Source organism: Idiotropiscis lumnitzeri, chromosome 5 (assembly GCF_059441095.1).
Source record: "Idiotropiscis lumnitzeri isolate Australia: NSW breed Sydney's pygmy pipehorse chromosome 5, RoL_Ilum_1.0, whole genome shotgun sequence".
Classification (NCBI taxonomy): Eukaryota; Metazoa; Chordata; class Actinopteri; order Syngnathiformes; family Syngnathidae; genus Idiotropiscis; species Idiotropiscis lumnitzeri.
In genome coordinates, this window is record NC_142395.1 from 24,736,401 (window position 1) to 24,762,228 (window position 25,828).

The following is a 25,828-nucleotide window of genomic DNA, read 5'->3' on the forward strand; positions in this document are numbered from 1 at the left end:
TCCTTGGTGAAACCATGGTTGCTAGGCAACACAAAATATGAATAGGCAGGGGACCATCCTGAGAACAGGCCCGTCTTTAATGGACAACACACACACAAACACACCGACACACGCGGTTTGGCTGAGCTGTGATAAAGCTACTGTGACCATCTGACATCTCAACACTGGCCTGATAAACTGGCGGGGATACCTGCGGTGTGTGTGAGGCACCGCTGACAACCTGCAACAGAGGGCCAATTCCCAATTTATTCATCCTAGTCTTGATACCGGGATTACAGTATGCCGCGCCTCGGTGCGTGTTGAGTCAAAGCAGTTGGAGACAAACCGACAGTAGATCTCCATGTGTCCTCCCCTTCCAGACAATCTGTCAAGTATGAGTTTTCAACTTTTCTCCTCAAAACAAAAGAGGAAGAAAAAAAACCCAACATATCCGCACTTCTGTGTACTTCAAAGGCCTGTCAAGAAAACAGCGAGTTGAACGGGTGCCCCCGCAAGCAAGTGGGTAAAGGAAATGCGGGGTTGTCTTGGTTGCCGGGATTTGGCTGCCAACTTTAAGGTTGCATTTAAATGTGATGCTAATTGATGGTGCGTGATTTGAAAGTGAGCGCGATGAAAATTAGGAGTTATATTGGAGCTGAAGCTATTTTGTTATGCATTCTACACGCGCGCACGTGTGTGTGCGCGCGTGTGTGTGTGTGTGTATTACCTGGGATACAGCCCAACTCCAATCTCTTGAAGCTCGCCGTCACTTATGGTGAAACAATTACACGTCACCTGAAGGACAAAAACAGGGTGAAAAGAGAAGATAAATGGAAGAAATGAGTAAAATCGCTTCAGGCGACAAAAAAAAAAATACCTTTCATCGTGTGTTTTGATGATTTTCATACAGACTTTGGCACCTCCAAATAGTTTATCGGATGTGACTTGGCAAGTGGAGTAAATTTTACATCTGGCAAAATGTTGCAAAATGTAGATAAAGAACTCTGAAGACTAATTTGGCATTTGTTCAATTTCAAGGAAATCAGTGCGAGAAAATATTGTAAATATCATCAATGAGTTAATTTTGAACACATAGGGTTCGGAAAATGCGCCGCAGCTTCTCGAACAGCAATATTTAAATATTTAAAATAGTACGCAGTATACAAACTGTATATTTATTTTTCTTTGCTTCCAAGCAAACCTCTCTGACAGCCAATCAGAGCTGAGCATGGCCATTTTGATTAGCTTGTGCATTTCTAAATCTATTTCCATTGGCTATTGGCATTTTTTTTTCTTAAATCCAGGCTAGCAACCATTTTTCACAGCTGATATCGATTTATATAGTACATGCACATATATAACCTCATTATTAATAAAAACATTTGCAAGCCTCCAAGTGTGAGTTTCTAAAAATTGACATCAACAGAGAAGATCCTCCATGAGGCAACTGGGAGGCTCCTTTCCATCCATCTTAACTCAATAAATTAAAAAAAAAAAAAAAATTCACAATGAAATAAAAGAATCCCCAAGAAAACAATAAAGTGCACCTTCGTAGCAGCAGGTTTTCACTGTGCATTAGTGCGCCCGATAGAATTTGAGCTGCTGTGGACAAAAGACAGCATTACGGAGTCCCTTCACAATCAGGCATCGAGTCCTGAGGGGGTTTTCTTCCAAATGGTGCGTTAAATCTCAGTGCCCATATCAACTCAATCCATCGCCTAGCTGTCGTCGTGTTCGCCGCACGTAGGTGCTTTTTATATTCGGTGAAGAGATGAAGGATTTGAGATAGAGGAACAAGGACGTAGGAGTCACTGATTGAAGGGTGTGGTGAGCAGCCTGTGGAGTGAAATATACGGGGGTGGGGGGGCATTTCTGCCTTGAAAATGTCACGCACCGAGGGGGAAGAAAACACAAAATGCCATATTTGCTTATGCGTTTGACACATTTTTGACTTCAATCAGCAGGTTCTGAAAACGGGTCACAGTCAACAGTTTTCAAAGCAGTAATGACATTGTTGCAGTTACTGGGAGCTTGAATTGTACGACGGTGGCGCATCATGGCAGTCAAGCTCTACAGAGGGCCCAGAATTCAGAAATTAAACTCTCACAAAACCTCAGGTCAGTGAGCCACTGGGGAATTTTGTGGCTTTCTGTGGGTGTTAACAAACAGCAAACGCGAGAAGAGAAGAACAATATACACCCGCAGTTGCATCAAGTAAAGGAAATCGAATTAAAAGCACGTATGTAGTAGGGCTGCACGATATTGGGGAAAAACTGACATTGCGATTTTTGGGGAGGTTGCGATGTACATTGCGATATTGAAACTAGAAAAATGTGGGTGGGTGTCTCTCTAGAGCACAGTGTAGCGTGCTGCTTTTATGAAACAAACCAAAAGTTTCCGTGTTCTAAAAAAATTAAATAAAATAAAAAAAACATTGCACGACCTACGATGTGACCATTGCGCATGCGCACATCGCAATTGCAATGTTTAAACGGCATATCGCGCAGGCCATGTTTGAAGTCACTCGATGTTGAAGGTTACGCTGGTCATTGTTTTTATAGTTTACTAATAACTTCTAATTAAAGATATATGTTCATCATCATGCAACAATTATTGAACTGAGCTCTGTACTATGTCGCGATCACAGCACGCATGCATGATTCGCTAACTACAAGCCGAGTTTGAAAGTAAACAAGAAACTTAAATACTTCTTTATAAACCGAGGTAAAAAGAGCACCAGAAGTTGCGTTATATGAATTTGTCCTTTAACAAGTTGAAACCGTCCTAAGGCAATATTAGCAATTGTTAGTTAGGAAAAATAAAACAAGCCATTTCTACGCAATGAGTTCGGGAAAAATACGATAAACACGTTCTCTTCTTCTGAACAAACTCACGGGTGGTTTAGCCAGCTTTCTCCAATCCGATGCATTGTGCAAAAGTATAGAATGAGAGGATGAAAAATCATGTTGTGGATGTTTTAAGAGCCGTATAGGGGTGTCACACTTCTCAGTAGCTGGATGTGGGCTGGGGTGGTGAGAAGCGATATGAGAGTCGTCTCACATCGGAGCCGCTGTGCTCGCTTCTGTCATGTCAGTTCAAAGAACTCGCGAATGGATGTTTTATGTCTTTAATGGGACAGGAATTGGGAAGCAGACCTACTTCCTGTCAATCTGACAAACACTACAAAGGCCATTAGATACAATCAGAACTTGTGTGTGTGTGTGTGTGTGTGTGTGTGTGAGTGCTCTAATAATGCTCTGATAAAGTATTTATGATTTAATCATTGCTTTCTCTTTTCTCCAAAGACAGACAAACATTCCCATAAACAAGGAAACGAATCACCATTCAGTCATCCTCCTTGTTTGCCGTTGCTTGCCTTCATAAGCCACAACAAAGCATTTTTTTTTTTTTAATTTTAATTATCTTTAATGTCTTGTTCCGTCTCCGCTATCAGTTGACTTCCTGTCACTCTAATGGGGCCACAGTTCCAAAATAAGCACATTCAAAGTATTCGTTTTCCTGTCTCTATAAATAACTTTCAATTCTGCTTTGATTTCTTAAAATAGCTGTAGTTCTTTTTGAGAACATCACTGTAACGTCTTCAGGACAATTAAAGTGCTGTTATCACGTTGGCTGTATATTTAAACTTGTGAGACTTTTGTGTATCTCACTTGAAGTAAGGAAGGGTCCACACAAATCCAAACTCTTGTGCAGAACGCTTTTCATACTTAAACAGGTTGAAATGGACAAGAGTAGTAATGTGCATTTACATTTTGGTGGCGATGGTCGCCGTTTTAGACAACAGAAGTGACAATCACCTCACTTGCCTCCCTGCTGTGACGTAGAGGCTGAAACCGAAAAAAAAACAACAACAAAAAAAAAAAAAGCCCAAAAGGGGGTGTGCCAATTTGTCGTAGATCGCATCACAAAAAAAATATTAAATCACTACAGAGAGCATTATAATACTGCTGTCATACATGCGTGATTTTATTTTGTCTTTACGAGTGGGGTCTGCGGTTCAAGAATTTAAAAAAAAAAAAAAAATCTAATAAATCTATGTCAGGGGTGGGCAAACTTTTTGATTGGCGGGCCACAATGGGTTCCAATATTTGACAGAGGGGCCGGACCAGGAGCGGATGGATGGTGTGTTTTGGTAAACTCACCTCATCTGAGAAAAAAAAAATACATTTAATTTGAAATGAAAGTGAACAAAAGCATTACAACAATATAGATGTCTTTGAAAAACCACAGTATTTAGAAAATAAAACACTAACAAGGTGTATTCATTAAATTTTTTTCAAGTTTGGAGGGCCGGATTAAAACGTTTAACGGGCCACATGTGGCCCCCGGGCCGTAGCTTGCCCACACCTGATCTATGTGCATGTACCAAGCCTTCGTTCAGCAAGCAACAATTTTTTTCTTGGGCAAATCTTCTTCGAAAAGAAGCACCATCTTCAACAAGGGACTCAAATTCAAAGCAACAAGACGCTCGCTCGCGCATGCCGTCACTTGTTACCAAAGTAGTTTTGTTTGTTTCATCATTTACTATAAGCAGTGGTTCGATGGTTTTAGCACTCACAGATGTATCAAGTGAGTGATGAAAATGTAGTTCACATTGAAGTTTGTTACAGCAATGCAGTAACGCGAGAAGACACAAACATACAAACATTAAACTCTCCCCTCCTATTTCCGAGCAAATACGCAAAGACATAAGCAAACTGCACGCATGAAGAAAGATATTACTCAACATCACTTGGCCTGGGGCAAATGTGACAGAACCCAAGATTGCCCCGTCTTGCTCTCTAATGACTCATTTCAATGTTGATACTGAATCATATCAAAGAATAAACAGGAAAAGAAAAGCATGTCATGTTTTGTCAACTTGGCACATTACAAATGGATGAACGCGCGCACACACACGCAAACACGTATACGGCAACAAGCGGCACATCGCTCCTACCCATTCACAGTCACGTCTCGTATATGTATGCTTTAGGTTAATGCACAACATACTATAGATGCGTGAAATCCTTTCTGCCGACCGTGTTTTTAATTGTGTTAACATGATCCCACATAATCCGACCATCCTCCTAAAGGTCACATGATGACTGTCATTATCAAGGCCGGGTGAGATGCTGGATGTATTCTGCAAATGCACCTTACCGTCACACCCAAATAACAAAAAATGGTGGCACAAAAAGAGACTGAATAGAGTGGTTCTGAATTTTAACTGCATTGTGCTCAAATGACTTGGGGAAAAAAAATGCAACACTAAGATCGGAAACCAGATTGAAAAATTGAACAAAGGTTCATACAGTAGAAGCAGGAATTTGGAAAAGTCATTATTGAATGCAAGCTAGGCCTTTTGTCAATTTAAAAAAAAAAGCGTTTTACTGTTATCTTGCAAAAAATAAAACATTAAATAAAAAAATTAAAAAAAAAAACATTAAAAAAAAAATATATATATATATAAAATAATGCAATTGTGTCTGAAATTATATTTTAAATATTCTATATTAAAGCAGTGTTGGCATGGGGATACTTTTCCACTGGAGTTGTGAAAAATATGTCTGTGAAAAACAAAGTATGTGAGCAAAGCCTTGGCCTATCTGGGGAAAGATACAAATGAGAGAGGTATGAGGTATGACTGAAGCGAATGTAAAGATGTTATTGTTTTGAGAGCGGTGTCGTGTTTGAGGTAATCTTATTGTTCTGCATGACTACCGCCGTGTTGTATGAATGAAAAGCTCTTTCATTAAATCTGAAAGCGGCACTCAGTCTCTCACATCTTCAACATGCAGCCATCACCCGGAGTGAGCACCAATATAATCGCATCGCTACAAGAACATGCCCGGCGTCGCTGTGATTGAATTGCGGCTGATATATGAAGTACAAACACTATTCCCTTTTCCCGCTTCCAATAAGGATAATTTATTAAGGAGGTTGAAACCTGGAAGAGAGTTTTTCAGGATATAGCTGAAAATCCAAAGATTCCCTCAAGGCATGTTTGAGGAAGTTAAAAATATTCAGCTTTTTAATCATTATTCTCCTTTTCCTTCCCTTATTATTCACGTTATTTCAATGCATTTTATATAATTAATACTTAAACAACAATGTGAGTTCTTTTGGGATGATATCGGACCAATAAATGAGACAAATATGGGATTGGAACACCCTTAATACTAACTCGTATCACTTGCACCATAGAATGACTTTTTTTTCCCATTTTATTATTTTTTTTTATTGCTATTGTTATTTTGTGTTTTTGTCAGATAAATATATGACTCAAAGACTTGCTATTCAAAACTATACACATACTATTTTTTGTAAATCTGATTATTTTAGAAAGTTGAGCAGAATAATGGATTGACTGATTTGAAAAGAATACTGATGATTGTTGATTAACCATGCTTCAAAGGAACCAAGGCAAAATCAAGCACACTATTCGGCAGCAACCAAGGTAGAATTTTATTTTATATTCCACCATATGGAAAGCGCTTTGTTAAATGCGCTGTATAAATAAAGTTGTATTGTATTGCATAGAGAGAAGCTGGAACCAATGACCTTTGACCGTAAGGCAGACTACGACCTCCATTGGTCCCCAGTCAATTGAGAGGCAATCCACATATAAAGACCGACAACCATTTCCACTCATTCACATCGTCATCGAGCGGGAATTGAACCCATCCTCCCCAGGTTCGGTCCGGCGAGTGAATCACCACACCGTAGAGATCAACCTCAACGAGTTTGTGGTCGAAAGAAGCGCACCGTGACGTGACCTATGGGAAGCCGAGCTACATCCACGCTCGCCTTTGCTATCACACGTCTCCACAATAAAACGATTGCCGATTTTTCCAGCATTGATCAAGGCCATTTAAAAAGATATAAACCTGCTAAATCATGATTCAGACACCACCCACCCTAATCGATGGATGTCCCACTCCAGGGTGACCATTAGGTTGCAGGTCAAACGCTTCCTTCATTCATCTAAGTGTATACTAAGTGTGTGGGTGTGGGTGTGTGTGTGTGTGTGACTTGCATGACCATAATTGTGCTTTTATGACACTGATAGTGTTTATACAATAGTCATTACACAACTAATGCCGTTATCTTTATTCTCTGTCTGACTGTATCCTTGAGACTTCAAATGGACGTGCGCAATGTGACGGCAGCCTACGATAGGACAACCTCTGATGGATGCAATTTGCCACGGCAGCTTCCTGTCAATCAAAAGGTCGGCAAACCCTCATTTATCTATAATCTGCTTGCTTTGAAATGAGCCACTGGACATTAAAAGGAACCACGGCGCTGCATGAGAAAGACATGAAAACTAGCGACTGAGACCAAAAACTCATTAGAAAGCTGTCAAATGGGGGCGGGGGGGTAATGAATTAAGTGAGACGGTCATTCTCCTCTGGCCTTTTCAGCACTGATATTTTGCAAGCAGTGGATTTTGCCCACCATCTGCAACGGCTTCACTTTTTTTTTTTTTTTTTGGACCTTTATTTACGACAGAATCAATGCATCCAATTCACACTGCACTTAACTTAAAAATAGAGAAAGATGTTCATTAAATTCACCAAGGCAATGGCATTTGGAGGATTTTTCTATCCTTGAGGAAATCCTGACAAGGAATTTCCCACCGTGAATCGTGTTTCTGCATTAATCTGTTAAGTAATGGAAAGCACTGGCCACCTTTGCCGTCATGCTACCACGTTTTAAATATAAGAAAAAAAATAAAGAAATTTCCATAACATGGCTAATATTTTCAATCCCTAGTGTCAAAAATGTTCAGACATAGTGCAACGGTCGTTTGGAATTGGTCTCTTGTGAACTCCTAAACTGACTTTCACCAACTTGAGAGCGTCCTTCACACAAGAGAAATTCCCAATTGAACCGCTGTCATTAGTGCGGAGACGTGCAGTCGCAGAATTAGCTTCGGAACGACTTGTCTGAATACAAATAACGTTAACGGAAGTCTTATAAGATTAAATGATGCTCAGCATACTTAAATCCTAACAAAGTGTAGAAACAAATCATTCACATCAAATTGGACCTTGCGAAAATAGTACTTTTATTCATATTAGCTTCCCTCAGGCAGTATGTTTCAAAATTTGTGAGTTTAACGGAATGTCGTGTGGCGATTATCGTACTGGCTGTGGAAATACGAAGTGGCGCCTTTTGTAAACACGTCAATTCCCTTTAAAGCTCATAAACACAGCGGTTTAAAATAGTACCGCATCTTAAAAAAAAATAAAAAAATTACATACAAGCCGCGCCAGGCTAGAAGCTGCAGTTTATTTATGTTGAAAAAACATTAGCGCATACACAGAACAATTTTGTACTGTGAATGCACATGAAGGTACATAAACAGATTTGAACAACTTTACTAATTAAAACAAAACAGACCCGAGAGGGAATTTTGTTTTCATTTATTTATTTATTTAGATTCATTGAGCATATTTTCTGTACTCTCGAGCGCCCTCTACTGGTGAAAGAAAAATCCACAGAAAAGCTGCACCGTTGTATTAGCCGCATGGTTCAAAATCTAGGACAAAAGTACCGGCTTATATTCCGTAAAATACAGTACTTATCTTTTCGTAATAAGGATGCTTGCTTGGGGGGGGGGGGGGGCTGAGCAGTAGAAACAACGTGTAAGACAAAACACAACGAAAATGACTCCCATCCATCTCTTTGAGTGCACAACTATAAGCATAAAACACGTTTCTCACAATGCGAAACACTGAACGTGACACGAAAGCAATGACAACTGTGACATTTAGTTTATCCTGAGAAATAGCACAAAACGATTGAATGTCTTCAAGGTACCAAAAAATGTGTTTTCCCCATTTTATTTCACAAGCAGTGACTATTGTGCAACTAAGTAAATACGCAACCGTGCATTATTTATCAATCCGCAATGGCACTATTGGTTGTATGGTGGTGCTATCCCATTCAAAATTCATGTTACTCAATAATTCATTTATCTATTCAAACTTGGCTTATTAAACTCCGCAGAACAAATGCAACAAATAGAAGTAAGCTCTCACTGATTGTTACCCTGGGAGGGACACACACGCACACACACACACGCACAACTGTTAATTAGTGGAATGAATATCAGATGATATTTTTGTCACAGGAACAAACGGTGAGCCCTGTGGGCAGAGAGAAGATTGGCTGGAGTGAGCAAACAGATGCAGGCTGGGTTGAACAGAAAAGAGTGAGGGAGGCAGGAAGGAGAAGAAAGTGAAGGATAAACTATTTACAGTCACGAGTGTCAATAACGGGGATGAAGAAGGACAAGCTGAGGTGTGAATGAAATCAACTTTGGCAACATTGAACTCTTGTCTTGCGCTCACGAAAGGCGACATCGGTTTCATGTTTTATAGAAATGTTGGCAACCCTCTCGATAAGGAGGAAACGCCATGGCTGTTCTTTTTCGTTGTCCATCCTCACTGGGATTGGCTTCTGTGTGGGGAGCCGTAAAGAATTATGCGCAGTCATGCAACTACTTGCCGCTGTTTGATTGGTAAAATGGGGTCGAATGTCAATAGCAGTCCCGACACGTCTTCTAAAAGGGAGACGCAATTCGTATCGGGCGGCAAATCTGGGCTACGATTGGCTGGCAACCAACCGAGCGTTTGGCCTATCGCCCAGGCTGCACGGTGTTGGAAAAATATGCGATACCAGTGGCGAATATTGCAATTACAATTTTTAACATGTACCTAATGACATTTTTATTGCAGAACAAAAGATTTTTTTTTACATGCGGCTAAAAAAACTAAGTTAATTAATTCTTAATTAACTGTTATGACAGTACACAGAGTTGCTAATGTCCTCTCATGCTCTGTTCTTTAATTATGTCATATAGGATTGATTCTTTAGAGCACAAATACACACACACCGGCAGGGAAGGCTTAGACCTTTCGCTAGTCGTGGTTAGAAGAATAATCCTTCAGTCTCGGCACAAGAGTCACAGCCTGGAAAATAAAGACTGTACGTCTCACTCACTATCTCCTGTCTTTGTAAACATAATGACACTGCCTGTCAAGTTGTAGTGCTCCCAATGCAGAGCTCCTAGCAATAAAACATGAAGAAAACAGCCCACACAGGAGCAACTGGTGTGTGTGTGTGTGTGTGTGTGTGTGTGTTGTCAGTTGGACCTCATCCTAGAAGATCCTTTTCTTTCCTGCTCAGTGGAGCTCACACACACCGGCAGTACAATTGCCCCGGCAGGTTAATCCTGACAAGACCAGGAATGCTGGGTAAGTGTGCATGAATGTGTCGACAGTATCCAAGCGTGCTCCAGTTTGCCCGGATGGATTGTAATTCATGTGGAGGTTTTTTTTTTTTGAGTTGCCTTAGGAACTGTTGGTCTTACGAGATGCAACAAGAGTCAGGAACGAGCGACGGCAACAAAAGAGGGAAAATGATGAGGAAAATGTACAAGTACTTTTAATTGTGGTTTGACATTGAATTGAAATTGTTTTCTTGATCGTGCTTGTGTGTGTGTGTGTCCTTACTGGGTTATTGATTCATAGTTCCCCTGAAGGAATATATTAATGCTGACCTCTACAAGAAACCAGGGTGGGAAAACGACAAGAGGTAGATACATGCTTGGGATGGGCGTTGGATTAAATTTGATGAAAAATTAGTCGTCAATTAATTTCTTTTGAGTGTTTTTAATTGTGTTGTTCTGAGACCAGTATTGGTATCAGTACCGATACTGCCTTAAAACATTGGTATCGGATCGGTGAGTACCAACCAGTATGGTCCCGATACTGGCTATCGACATTGGTATCATGCTTCAAACGCTCTAAATTATATTTTTCATAAATGTAGCTTTCCTATGGGACAATGATTTTATTTTATATTCTGACGTCGCTGCACATTAGTATGAAATGTAAAATATTTGGGGGATTAAAAAAAAATTGCATTTTCATGTACACAATTAAACAAATATGCTTCAAATTTCAATCAAATGTAATCTTATGGCCCAGTGTGCATGAAAAAGAAAACCAGAATTGGTATAAAGTGATCAGAGCATGTATGTTGTGATGGAGTTAGGTGGTCTTATTGAAGATTTGACAACCTTTGTGCGCATGGTGAATGAATAATTTGACATCCAAGTGAGGATGCAATTCTTTTCAATTACAAGAAAAATTGTGCTTATATTTTGATTTTTCAAAAGTATCGGTACAATATCGGTATCGGCCGATACTGCTCAGCCAGTTAGCGTTATCGGGATCCCCCAAAAAAATGGTATCGGAACAACACTAGTTTTTAACTCCTGTTTTCCATTGTTACATGAATCAGGGTGGAGACGAGAATAAAGGTGTTCATGGATGAAGCTCAATTTGTCATAGCTGCCTTTTCCATAGCAAAAGTCTAACACCTTTGAGAGTGATGCGCTTATATTTTGGTTCCGTGTGTATGGTAATGTCCAATGAGCTTTGCCAATGGTAAAAAAAATAAAATAAAAAACAAAAGCATCAAAAGCAAATTGAACCTAACTGCACTCATCTTTCTCCTTCTCTCCTGTTCTCCCTCGAGCTGTACTCTTCATCAGCTCATTGCCGATTCCTTCAGAGAGGTGGAGGCCTTCAATAAGCACTCCGTGCAGCATGATGAAAGCGCGAGGAGGAGGAGGAGGAGGAAGGGAACCGAGGACCTTGGGGGGTGGGCGTGGTGAGCAAAAAATTGCCATGTGGAATAAACGATCACAAACTAATCTGGGAGATGTCAGATAACTGGTTGAGTGCGGGGAAACGCCCACACACACTGGAAAAAGGGCTGGTTAAAAAAAAAAGAAAAAAATGATTTAATGAGATTCAATTGTTTTTGTTTTTGTTTTGTTTTTTGATCGTGAATTATCATCTTTCATCATCACGAATGACCATGATTGATGAGAGAAAACTTATTATTATTATTATTATTAACATCGGCAAAATTTGTCTTTTGCAAAATTTACTGCTTTGATTTGTATTTTATTATTAATAATACAGTTATGTACATTCATTTGTAGAGGCATACCTAATAAGGTATATGGCTACACTTATAGAGAGATACTAATAATTTAATTCTTTCAAAATGTTACTGTATTGTCCCCGAGCCCCTTATTCTCCCTCCTCCTATTACATGGTCACTTTTCATAAAGCAAATTCTGGGGGAAAAAAAAAAAAAGTCTGTTCCTTCACCTGTGAAGGAAGGAGATGCCCTTGACCCGCAAGGACGACGACGTAACACTTCAGGTATAAATGTGTGTTGACGTACACGCAATGAAAAACGAGTCCACAACACACATGGTAGCACCTGGCTGCCTCGCCATCTGTCATGCTACTCACGTGCGGTCAGTCCATCTCAGTCTGATCATCATTATGAGGTTCAAAATTGGTTCGCCCATGGCCTACGGCTCATGACATTTTTTTTTTTTTACCACAGATCATGCATGTGAATACGCACAACTCGCTGATGCACACCAACACACTGAATGGGGGGCAGGGAGGCTTGACCGTTGAGCTTTTCAACGCCTTCTTAAATGAGAGTGAGCAACAGCACATTAGTGCAAGGAGGAATGTTGCTATTACTGAATGAGAAATCAAGATTTCGACCCTTAAAAAAAAACTGAAGAGGGATACATGAACATTGCTTCACAAAAGTGATTTTCACTGAAGCAGCAGTTGTTTATTAAAGCATCTATTCTCAAGGGGGATTATCTCGCTCCTTCTCACACAAACACACCGCAGACTCAGGGGCTTCGCGGCAGGAGTCAATTAGAAGAGTTCCCTTCTGTAATTACACCACGTTAAATATCCCGGCCCAAAGGCACGCTGGTGTTAGTCTGTTTGTCCTTCCTCTCGTCATCTTCCCCAAATATGGGAAGTTTACTTTCGTCAAAAAGACTTTTTTTTTTAATTTAATTCATCACAGAAACGGTAAAGGGGAAGACGATGTATTTTCTTTGAGTGGCCAACAAACATCCGTGAACACGAGCACAGACAAGGTTATACGCCCCCCCTTTCTTCCATCGGTGCAATACTCCATTCATCTTTTACGCTATCTTGTCCTCCTGGCTTTGGGTCGGAAAAAGTGCTGACAACACCAAACGTGCTCTGCAAGAAGGGATCGACACAAAGGGGCAAGAAAAGATGTTGCACACAAAAACCACGCACGCACACACTGTTATAGGAGTCTCAAGAGTAAACTTTGGGATAAAATGTAGGCACAATCTAGGACATTTTAATTGTCAAACATTTTTAATCTCGACATCACAAGTCAGGCGAGAAAGATTATGCCGACTAGTCTGGACAATGGGAGATGAAACAAACTCGGATTCAGAAAAAAATGACGTATCGGTTGAGTTCAACTGTGTGTGGAAATTTTAGCTTTAAAATGATGTTTAAATTGCCGATGGTAAACTTTGTACCTGACAATCATCTCTGATGTACCGTATTTTCACAGTCATAGGACACGCTGCCTCAAAGCCGCCTTGTAAGGCGCTAGCTCAGCTGCTTTTAGCATAGCAATAGCTCGGCTGCTCGCGCTGACTCAGCCCATGGCAATTCACTTTGCCTCAATACGCAATTGCCACATTTCAAAGACAGTTGCCATGATACCATTGACAATCGCTATCATTAACAATGACTCTAACCAATAATAGGTATCATGGCAATAGTCTACAAGACTACGTCAGGGGAGGGACTTCACTGGTCACCACACAGAAATAAGATTAACACAAAACATGTATCTCTCATGCCATCAATATACCAAAAAGAAATAAAAATAACACAAAATGAGATAGCAATGCCTTCTGGGAGCCACTCAGACTCAGCCAAATCACATGGCTGTTTAGAGAGATGTGCTGTTGTGCTTTGGGCTTTTTGTCTGTTGTCTAAACCTGGGACGTTTCTTGCTAGCAATAACATAAATGATAAGACAGACTACAACATTGTGGACAGCTGCCCTTTTGTCTAGCTTTCTCCCACACCATCACCCAAACACCATAGTCACATAATGTATAGTCATGGTCACTTTGAAGCATAGATGACTCACACTTTGTCCAGCAGGGTGTGCTAACATGCACTCTGAACAGCCCAATGAGTAAAAGGGTTGATGGTCGCGAGTGATACTTTGTCCATATAATGAGCGCAGTCGCCTTACAAGGCGCTGTGTTAGTTTAGGGGAAGATTTGGGACTTTTAAGTGCGCCTTATGACTGCGAAAATACGGTACTCATGGGAATGGGACAAAATGTGTACTAAGAAGAGGAAGTGAGCTGTTAGGATAAAAAAAAAAAGTAATTTTCAGCTTCTAAACCACAATTTGACGTTGCAATATAACACCATGAATGAGCTCCATTAAGTTTGATTCAAGGACAAAGCAGCCGGTAGGTTAGACCTTCGATACGTAGAGAACATATAGACAGCCGGCCTGGCTGTAACCCAACATTAGAATAAACCCAATGAGCAGCAAATCGAAAAGCATGCAAATGAAAGTGTAATAAATTGGCTGCAAAACGTCTTTGTCATCACACTGAGGGTTGCCAGGCGACCTGCCAGACTCAAAATTGGCATACACGTCCAATAAAAGCAAAACTTGCTGTTCACGCGCTTTAATTTTTTTGTGCTAATCAAACAAACGAGATGAAATAAGTCTAATTAGATAGATTTAATACTGTTGGTCCGACGACGGCGTCCCATTTGGAGAGAGCCAGGCTTGTTGGTTGTAGTGGCGGCTTGCATTGCCAAAACGCGCCCCTGTTGCAGCAGGAACATGCAAATGGCAATTAAACAAATGTTTAAATTGGACAACAATACCAACGTGGAACACATTTTGTTATGTGATGCTTGTCAACTTCCAAGGTGTTCAAATCACTATTTGGAATATATTTAAATTGAACAAACGTGTTCCAGGCCCATACTGTTGCAATCATAAAACTATACAGGGAGAGTTACATTTTAACATGCCAAACTGTAACTTGAGAAAAATAACTAAAGCGGTGTAAAAAAATACAAATAAAATAATAATAATAAAAATTGTAAAATTACTAACATTAATAATAATAATAATAATAATAATAATAATAATAAAAATAACTGAAATAAAAGTTAAACTTGGCCTAGGGGCAGCAATTCACCCCCCCCCCAAAAAAAACAAAAAAAAAAACAGAGCCACACGCCAAAAAAAAAAAAAATTGTCATTACGGGGATAATTTTTTTTTATGATTTCCATCAGCTCGATTAATTGAGCGATCCGCAGCAGATTAGGTCATCCATATGGTATCGGGTTGGCGCAAACCCCAGCTCACCAGTTAGAGGAAATAAAAAAAAGTGCCAATAATGACAGGCGGGACTTTGCAGTGGGAAAGGGCTATGAATACTAATTTTTTTTCTTGTTTCTAATTGGCCTCCAATGGAAGGGAAGCTCACATTTATCCAATTAGCATTTAGCGTTTTTAAGTGACTAGCATTCAGAAAACTCTTTTTATGGGTTCTTTCACCACATGGTAATTATTGTGGTGCAATCCTTCAAAAACAAATATCAGTAATTAAAAAGTCAGTTGCACGTCTGTAATGTGATTTCTTCTGCGAGTCGTTTGGGGAGGCTGACGAGAACGTTCTCGTTTTGTAAAGGCAGTCGAGTTTGAGAGTCTGCATTCTATTAAACGACTCAACAGCAAGAAAATAACGATGAAGAGAATAAATTACTCCTACACGCCAACATGAAGTCACACTTGCAGAGCTACTCCACATCTGTCCGCGGAGTGAATCACGCCTACACAACGATGTGCACAAGCTATACGACGACAACAACACGGAGAATTAGCCGGCAAAATGTCGCCTGCACAAGAGAATATGTGAGCATGTGAACGTGAACCGTGACCTACCAGAACTGTTCACCATCTTTGCTTAAAACAAAGAAAAAAGGGATTTCATTTTTTTTTTTTGGTCATATTAGGCTGCCCTTGTTGATATCTTCTACTTTTAATTTCCGGTTGACTCGGCACAAGAAGTCTATTTTGGAGGGAAAAAAATGTCCTTAAAGAGTAAAATGACATTCATGCTTTTTATGATATATTATATTATTAAAGCATATGAAAATTTTAATTGATTGATAATGAGTCAGCAGCATCTCGTCCGGATGTCGTAGTTTCGTAAAAGAGAGATTGAAAATTTTCTGCTTACATTAAGGGAAGATTTATGGTGGGTTTCATCATTCAATGAACGCAATTTATCTTTTCAGGAAATTGTTCCTTCATGTAGAACTACTTTTCTGCAAATTCTATCATCTGTCTAAGGAAAGCAAAATGACAGATGGTTTGTGGTCAGTGTGAACTTAAACGGGGTTATGGGAAAACAACCAGCACCAACTCGTATTTGGACTTGAAAGCCAAAATCTGTGGGAATTTGTCACTTATTCATTTTTTTTCCATTTCTTGTTTGATTGCAACCAAATGGACAGAAAAAAAAAAATCATCTCCCCATTATTTATGGAGCATGTCCTCACTCGCAATGCAGATGAGCTGGAGCTCACACTTACGAAGCTTTCACGACGCAGACGTTTCACCAAATTTAAGTGACCCCTCCAAACTAGACGTCAACAGCACAACCATGCGGGGTCTTTTAATAACAGTTTTATCTCATTCTGCCATCGGTCTTTGTCAGAGATGTGACGGCGGCATCCCGGCTGCACTTTAAGGCTCCTGGCCCCACAAGAAGAGGGCGAATGATGGAATGTCAGTGACGTCGATAAATGATAGTTCGGGCAGACAAAGAGAACGACGACGGAAGAGGAGCTGCTTCGGAGCACATGGTGTCGTTTATGTGTGTGCGGATTTTTTTATGCGACGACATGTCGGCCCCTGCGAGCTGCATGAGCAATGGCTCTCAGTGCGGCGGGGGCTTATGCAGCATAACAATAAGTTCGCACACACTCCCTCAGGCTGCACTGCAAACATAAACCTCTGCCAATATATGTGGTGGTGGAAATATAGGTGTGTAAAAAAAAAAATAAAAAAAAAAGATTCAGAGATTCTTGTCACAAAACGTATTTCAAATTTAAAGCACAAATTTATTTTCCACTTCAAAGTAAGTCCCGCTGGTGTCTAACGCACTTTCCTAGCCTGCTCTGCCACAACTCGATGCACTCTTGGAAGGAGTCCTCCGGGAGCCGCCACAACTCCATCACAACCGTCTTAATGCCATTAAAGCCATCTTGATGTCATCCACGTCTTCAAAACAGGACTCCATGATGAGCCCTTCAAATTTAGGAATGTTAAAATCACACCCAACCAGGTCGGAGGTTGCTCCAACAAGTTGATGGTCTTCTTGGACAGGAACTGTCAGATGCTCTGAGCAGGCATGTAGTCATGGTGACACAACCATCAGTAATACCGCGCTCATCTTTTCTCACGCACTGAACGAAGCGAATGCTGGTTAATCGTCTGATCCCCGTTACGGGGGAAAGCCCAGTGTTTGTAGTTTAAACACCTTATACTTAGCAAATTTAGAGTGTCCAATCAACCTACCATTCATGTTTTTGGAATGTGGGAGGAAACCAGAGTACCCGGAGAAAACCCACGCAGGCACGGGGAGAACATGCAAACTCCACACACGTAGCCGGAATCGAACCCACAACCCACCGTGCCACCAAATAGCAACTTGTGTAATCTATCTACAGTACATGCACACACGCACGCACACACACATACACGTTAGGGGAAGTTGCTTTAGGGAAGCAGTAAAAGATTCTTCAGCCAGATCTCATCTGTCAAAGGTTATTGCACCATTGCCGTTTGCCCAACAAACACACGCGCATTTGCACACACACACACACACACACACAACCCTGAAGCAACACACAATCACGCAACTGACCAAAACCTGCTGCACGCCCGCAAGAAAACGTAAACCGCAGTCTACAGCACAGTAACAAACCATCAACACACACCGTCACACATTGCATATGCACACTGGCAACACCCGACACACAAAAGAGAATCACTCCCTCCCTCATTACTCCCCTGAGATTACAAAGTGCAGTAATGATGCATTTGTAATACTCCATTCCTCGTGTCAAGAGTGTGTTTGCAGTGCAACTGTAAAACCATTGTTGTGGCGGCGACCATTTGCATAAAGAATGATTTGATGGCACAAACCCCTGCCAGTCATGCTCATTACTCACTGTAACGACCCGCATGCTTAAGCACAGTGAATAGTTCAAGTATACAATATTAAACTCCTCATTTGTTACCAGAGAGGCAAGAGGCGTGTGTGCCGTGAGGACTGACAAAAACGGCAATGGATATTGTCGGGATGCACAGGGAAGCCGGGATAAAAAAAATATATATATAAAAATAAATAAATAAAAAGCAATAATCAGCAAAGACTCCCACACTTCTTTTTACAAACAGAACAGATCGATGCATGCAATCACAGTGCCCCCTACTGGTGGCCAAACACCATTTACAACTCCCTCTTAGCACATTACTGTTCACAGTGAGACTATAAACATGCCATTTAAAATAGCTCATGTAAATGCCCCTGAAGTAATTGGTTTTTTTTTTAGACAGTTACCATGGAAACCGCACACTGGAAGTCATTTATCCCGTCGCTGGCACCCACGGCCTTATCGCCAAACTACCTGCGTGGACGCATGTCGCTGTCGACACGTGTCGGTTAATGACTTAATTCTGCTGTGGTGAGTTGTGTTATATGCCAGCCAGTGCAGTTAACTATTTGGAAAGCATGAAAGCACTGCTGAAAAATACAGGCTGCATCAATATTTCATGGGAGACACATGTAGTGGCGGTGGAGAGAAGGAGGGAGTCAGACACAGCAATAGAGACAGTCCAGTTGCTTTTCAAATTCTGCATATGCAGATCAGCATTTCAAATATGGAAAAAAATACATGCATACCTGTAAAATGTATCTATATCATTTTTGATAACACATTTTTCAAATGGTTTGACCCAAACGCCAAAATAACCAGGTACTGTATTGTATTATTATTTTTTTTTTTTTTTTTTGGGGGGGCGCAAAGGGCTCTCTTGCACAAAAAAATAACATTCAAGGACAGCAACAAGAAACCAGGAACTTATTTTGTGTATTTCTTTCCACACAACTCACACATATTCCAAATGTGAAAAAAAAAAAAAAAGTAGATTTGGCCTACTCTAATGTCGGTCATCTAGTGGACATTTGTGATATTACAACTTAACACTACAGTTGACTCCTGCATATTCATACTTCGGCATATTCGACATATTCCCGAATATTTTTTCCCCAATGTTTTTTAATATTCTGGATTTTTCCTGGTTTTCCGCATACGACCCCCGCACGGGCAATTGCCCGACCGTGCATTATATCCAAGGAAAGAAAATAAGAAGACGCAAAGCCAGATCTGATGTGATTTGACAGCTACAGTGGAATTTCCAAAATCTAACATGAACTGTGTCGTGATACAAGTTGATTTCCATGTCGTCGTAATTTCAAAACTTTAAAATTTGCCAAAGCCTAAATGACGGAAAGCGGGAAAGAGAGATTGCAGCTGAGCATCTCAAGGCTGCAGTTTTACTGTTCATTAAAAAAAATAAGTAAAAATCTTCAGAAGCATAAAATGTTCACCTCACTAGAAGAATTTTGAAGGCTCTACAAATTCCACATGATCATAATCTAGTTTGCTAAAGATATCCTGGAACCAAAAGCCCGATAAGAAATATGCAGAACATTACAATTTTGGTCGAGTTATTTCTCGGACCGTCAGAAATGGCTCTCACTTGCCATCAGAAAATTTTGCAATATTTGTTGCAAATAACATTTAGCATTGAGAACAATAACATAATCTGTGAGGTGCAATAATAACATGGCAACAATCACAGCTCCCGAAAAGAGGATTTAGACTTACTCCTCTCTCCATAGCGAGAAAGAAGAAACCGGGTGACTTATTAATAGCCTTAAACGACCCATTAATAGACTTAAACACTTAACGCAACAATTCCTATGACTCCGCATACACACTTCGCACACTGTGAGTGTAACATGAGCGCTTTCCTGAACTTACAGCACGGCAGAAACTTCATAGCTTCAGTAATAGGATTATATAGTGTGGAGGCTCCGAGAGATAAACGCATGAATGGGGCTAAGCGGGTTGGTGGGATTTGTACGACTGACCAGCAAACGTCAGCGTGTGGTGGTTTTCCACATGGGGAAGGCTTGTGTTTAAGACTACACATAGAAGCGTGCCAGCAGATCCGAAAAGAAACGGGAATGCCGGCAGAAGACAACGGGCACTACACAACCGATGAAATCAAACACATTTGAAAAGTGGGCGATTGGCTACACCGCTTTTATTTCAAAAGGGGAGGATTGGAAACAAATAAATGTCATAAATGTTGTTAAAAGTGAAGAAAATGTGCTAGAAACAGGAAGTTGACGCACGTGATTTGCCCTTTGCGGGCCGCCAAAAATGAAATGGTGGGTCAGATCTGGCCCCCAGGCCTTGAGTTTCACACCTGTTTTAAACTCTTGTCTCATATCCCCTATTTAGCTTTGTTGCCCTCTTTTGTCAAAAAGCCACATCAGAGTGAGTCCTTACTATTTGGGATTGTACTAAATCAAGCCCGACACGTTCACCAACATGGAAAATGAAAACTCAGCCTTTCAATTTCAATCAGTAAAAAAAAAAAACATTTTTCATTTTCTGTGAGAAACCTTTTTAAAAACGTGCCGTCCTCTTTTTACGTTGCAGTTGTGACACACGGTTTCCTGCTCTTTAAAAATGGCTCCCTGACTTCTTGCACATTCTTCATCCTCTCTCTCCCTCTTTAATCTAAACAGTGTTGTTCACTCACTCCACACCTCCCTCTCCACCAAACACGGCACAGTTCCCATCGGAATCTTGAAACACATTTAATCAGCAGGTTTTCTTGCCGTCACAATCAAGCCCGCCTCCCAAAACACACACACACACAAACGCGCACACGGAAACCCCATCTTTCACCAAAGATATTATGCGAACGCACATGTTCACCGTCAAGCTCCATGATATTCAATCAATTATGGAAGGACGTGGAAACAAATCTGCGCCGAGTTGCGCGGGGGTTGAGACTAGCGAGTTTTATTTCGCAAAGTTTTTGTTAATGACATATAATTAAACACGCGCAAATATTAAAACTTCAAATTATGAATGGCTCCAGATGTTCAACAGTCACATGATGCAGCTGGCGGCCAGCCTGTTGCCCTTTTGGCCACTTTCAAGTTAACAGCAAACACTTTTAATTCACCTGGCTGCTTTCAATTATTACGCATGCATCCAACCATTGCGTTGGAGCGAGTAAAAAAAAAAAGAAAAAGTCTTGTGTTGATTACGACAACTTGCAGTGCATGCGAGTCGAGATGCAAACAAGTCCTTTCACGTGATCGTGTAATGAAATTAAATATGGTTTAAATTCCAGTGAGGAAAGTCCTCAGGTTGTGCCGGGAATACACACACACGCACACACACGCACGCACGCCCACACGCAGTGGGATCCAATCACAGATGCAAGGATGATCTTGGACATATGTTGGGGTGCAGGCCAAGCACAGCAGGGGACGTTAAACACAATAAACAGTTGCTGGTTGCGGTCGGCGCTTCTTTGTGTGCTGAGCAGCTCATGGCTTTAAAAAAAGGGAGTTGCTTTGTTTGCAAGCTGCAAAGAAGCAAACGGCTCGTTTTGTTCGTGTGGCATGAGCCCACCTTTGCCATCAGGTCGAGGGGATGTCGGCAGGACTGCGGCAGGGCTGATGTCATTTCCAGAGCCAGTTCGGGCACTTCCGGTTGTAGGTAGATCTCGAGCATGGATGCCAGCTGAGACAGTCCTTGTTTCTTCTGATCAGACATGGAGGTCAAGTCTGTGTACACACGCACACGCGCACACACACATTTGGTTTGTGACATAGCCAGCAGAAAATTCACGTCTTTTAAGGGTAAACATACGTGATTCGTGTTCGTTTAAAGAGTAGAGCTCCTCACTCCTGCTCTTTGCTGGATTCATCTAAAAGATACAAGTTAGATGGAAAACAGATTTATGTGGCGACATCAAAATATTCCCTTCTTCATTTAACCCAGGAGGATGTTCTTGCGCCACCAACAGATGGGCCATTTGAGTCTTCAGTTGAAGTGACACAGGAGAAATGAACAGCCGACTAAATGAAAATATTACCTCGAACTGAGAGTTATCCATCTGGTCGGGAAATCCATAAAAAAATTAAAAAAACACATTACAAAATATTACAGGGACTGAGAGTATTCAGAAAACAAAGAGCCATGGTCAGATTGGCGGGCCACAATGGGTTCTAAAATTTGACAGAGGGGCCGGACCAGTAGCAGATGGATGGAGTGTTTTGGTAACCTCGCCTCATCGGAGGAAAAAAAAAAATACATTTAATTTTAAATGAAAGTGAACAAAAGCATTCCAACAAAATATCTATCTTTGACACACCACACTATTTAGAAAATAAAACATTAACAAGGATTATTCATTTAATCATTTTCAAGTTCGGCGGGCCGGATTAAAACCTTTAACGGGCCGCATGTGGCCCCCGGCCCGTAGTTTGCCCACGCCTGGATTAGAGCATATTAAGAGTTGTTTGGCTCAAATCTATTGTACCTGGTAATAAATATTTACACGAGAAAGGAATTATTTTACGTGTCTGGACGAAACAAGACACTTCTAATTGCTATACAATTAATTTTGTTTATAAACTGTTGTTTTGTAAAGGTGACAAAATAGAAATCTTGCTGAAACTTACATACCAAGGCAAAAATGATTCTTGCAGCCAGTCGGACGGAGTCAGTGGGAATTCTGGGAAGGATGCTCTGCAGACATTTGCACTCCCTCTTATGGTCAGACCATGCTTGTTTCTGTGTGGTAAAATCATTTATAAAAAAAAAAACAAAAAAAAAAAAAACAAAAAAAAAAAAAACAATACAACACTCAAAAGAGAACATACACACTAAAGTGCGCTATTATACCTGGCAGGTGACGTTGCAGTAGCGAGCCATTTTGCAGCTGGAGCACCGTAACAAGGTCTCGTGCCTTGGCACAAGAAAGAGACATAATAGAAAAATTATAGTCAACTTCGATTCCACTAAGGAGGTTAACAGCTCCCAAGATGATAAACAGTGATTAGAAAAAAAAATGATCAGTCATCATATTACTCTAAAAGCCGTGATCATAGACTTCCCCGTTGGTTGTGTGCGCACAGCAGGGATGTCAAACTCATTTTCACCACGGCTACGTCGCGTTTAAGGTTTACCACAGAGAGTTATCAAGACGGTGAAAATCATATATCGTATAATTAGCCGTCATTTTATTAGATATACGCAACGGCTCCAGAATTTCATTCATAGTGGACACATCATGTTTTTTTTTTACCAACAAAAAAAGAGTGTGGAATAAGAAGATGTGGAAAACAGTGAATACTAATATTATTGCTGCATTTATATTAGGAAGTGACCAAAAAAATAAATAAATAAATGAATAAAAAATTGCATACAAAATGTCGAAAAATGGCAAATTTCGAAATGAAAATGACGAGATCTAATTAATTACCGTATTTTCCGGACTATAAACCGCTATTCTTTTCCTAGATTAGAAACCATGCGGCTTTTCTGTAGATTTTTCTTTCACCACTAGGGGCGCTCTATACATAATTAAATACGCTAAATAAATCTCCATTTTTTTTTCTCTGTTCTGTTTTAATTAGGAAAGTTGTTGCCGTGTTAAAAGGCAATGTTTTAACAATCTGTTTATGTACCTTTATGTTCATTCACAGTCCAAAAATGTTCTGCACATGCGGGAAACAAGTCATTTTTTTTTACAACATAGAAAAGTTTTTTGGGTTTTTTTTTTTTCCAAAAAAGGAGTTTATATGCGCGCCTTATAAAATACGGTGGTTTGCCACTGTTGTCATTCTCTCCAACTTTGTAGAGGTGTAGTGCATTTGCTTTTAACGCCTGTTTTGACAAATTATGTGTTATTTTGTACAAAAAGAGTTTTGAGGCATAACTCGCACACATGAACTTTCTACCATTTCCTACAAAATGTTCATGACATCACCCTGTGATCCACCAAACTATCGTCCAGATTTGAATCTTCAAAGCAACCCATGAGATAAGCACTCCTCCTTCACTCCATTTGTTCAATTGACGGTTATTTTTTTTATGTGTGCTGCCTGCCTCCGAGGTGTATGGCCGGCCTTTCCAGGATGCTTGTTAGTCTGATAACGATCGAGAGTAGCGCAGTATTTGTCCACTCCCTTGGGCTAAGAACGGGCACTGGGGAAAGCATCATTCGAAGACACAAACACAGGCAGTCTGAGTCACACAAACTCTCAGGCAAGAGTATTGACTTGTATTGGTGTGTGAAGGCTGCAGAAAGCTCCGCTGAAGCGACAGCACATACCAACACAGATATCATGCTTACAATCAGTGGAACCGCGAATCAAATGTCACTCCGGTCGGAAAATAATCAGTAAAAAAAAAAAGAAAATTACGCTTTTGAAATTGCACAAAAATCCAGAATTCCAATCACTGTAGCGCTATTATGTTTTTTAATTATTTATTTATTTTTGGGTGGGGTTTGATTCTGTGATGGCTCCATATAAATGTTAACAGTGGCAGCAAAGAGGAGAAATATGAGAAAGGGTGCTTGTTTGGCTGTTCTAGCAAAAAAAGGAAGGTCATGGGATAATTAGGCACAAGATGGCTCCGTTCTAAGTGATTAGTCCCCCCCCCCCCCAAAAAAAATGGGCCGCTTATAATAACATAATAATAACAAAATACATACCAGCTTGGTTCTTATGAGCCACATTAGTTACAAGTATCAAATGTGAGCATCGTATGGCTAATTTCACTTGAGTTGAGAATGTTAAAATGTGTCGTTACGGTTTTAAGATTTTGTGATGGAATCATATCATTTTGAATCAGCCCTCTCTTGGCCCAATCTTGCACCTCTAATTAGATTTTTAAGAAACCACCACCACGCTTGAGATACAGAAGGTGCGACTGAGGAGGTGTCAATCATTTGCCAAGCACTCACGGGGATACCACTGCACACTTACGCTGACTTGTTTCCTTGGGATTGCTGAAACTATTGTGGAATATCCGTTCTTGATTGGTTGGCAACGTTCAAATCTTGTTAGCTTTAAAACTGCAAACAATTAAATTACAAGTACTGTGTGTCAGAGAAAAATTAGAGCGGCAGTGTAGTGGGACGGATTGTGGTTAACTGTGCTTCCACTGTATAAAATTGCAGTGTGTTTTTCGGCTACATTTTTTAACTCATGATATTAAACATTTTAACAAATAGACTTGGCTAAACGCTAATATAATATGAAAACAATCTTTATTTGTGTACGTCGGTATTAGCCACATGACTTGAGCATTTCCTATTTGGGCCTATCAGTGTGGGACTCGAATCGAGTGCTGCATTTAGCCCCCGGAGTCTACGAAAAGTAACCCAAACAGCACCCTTTTCTGCCCCCTCAGAATGTCATTTATCTCCATCCTCCATTCATCTCCTTCTGTCCTCCCTTTCCAATCTCAAATTTTATAGGCCTATGCTGCGCTGTCATGTTGAGACAGAGCAGGAACTTGAGAAGCCACCCACGGTTTCAGAAACCCACGGCGGCAGCGTGAGACACGAGGCAATAATAACAACAGACCCAAACTCAGCAGCGCTTAGGTCAACTTCGGCAGAGGCCCTTGCTTAAGTTACACATTTAACGTCTGGTCACATCACAAGCTGCCGGCGGCGGCAGGAAGTCCCACCATTTTTAACTCAAACAGGAAGACCAATGTTG

General features: G+C 40.6%; 1 protein-coding gene across 4 annotated transcripts in view; it reads right to left on the reverse strand.

Moving 5' to 3' along the window:
• The window catches only part of smyd3 (SET and MYND domain containing 3), a 44,793-nt gene that overhangs the window by 10,665 nt on the left and 8,300 nt on the right, over positions 1–25,828 (reverse strand). Inside the window, exons 2-6 of one of the 4 annotated variants that reach the window (XM_088297307.1) lie at positions 22,998–23,061; positions 22,779–22,841; positions 21,960–22,017; positions 21,720–21,874; positions 707–774 (exon numbers count right to left, since the gene is read on the reverse strand). In XM_088297307.1, the coding sequence (XP_088153433.1) occupies positions 707–774; positions 21,720–21,874; positions 21,960–22,017; positions 22,779–22,841; positions 22,998–23,061 (408 nt within the window). Of the gene's footprint in view, positions 1–706; positions 775–21,719; positions 21,875–21,959; positions 22,018–22,774; positions 22,887–22,997; positions 23,062–25,828 lie in introns of all 4 variants that reach the window. The other 3 variants (XM_088297306.1, XM_088297309.1, XM_088297308.1) reach the window with 3 other exon arrangements.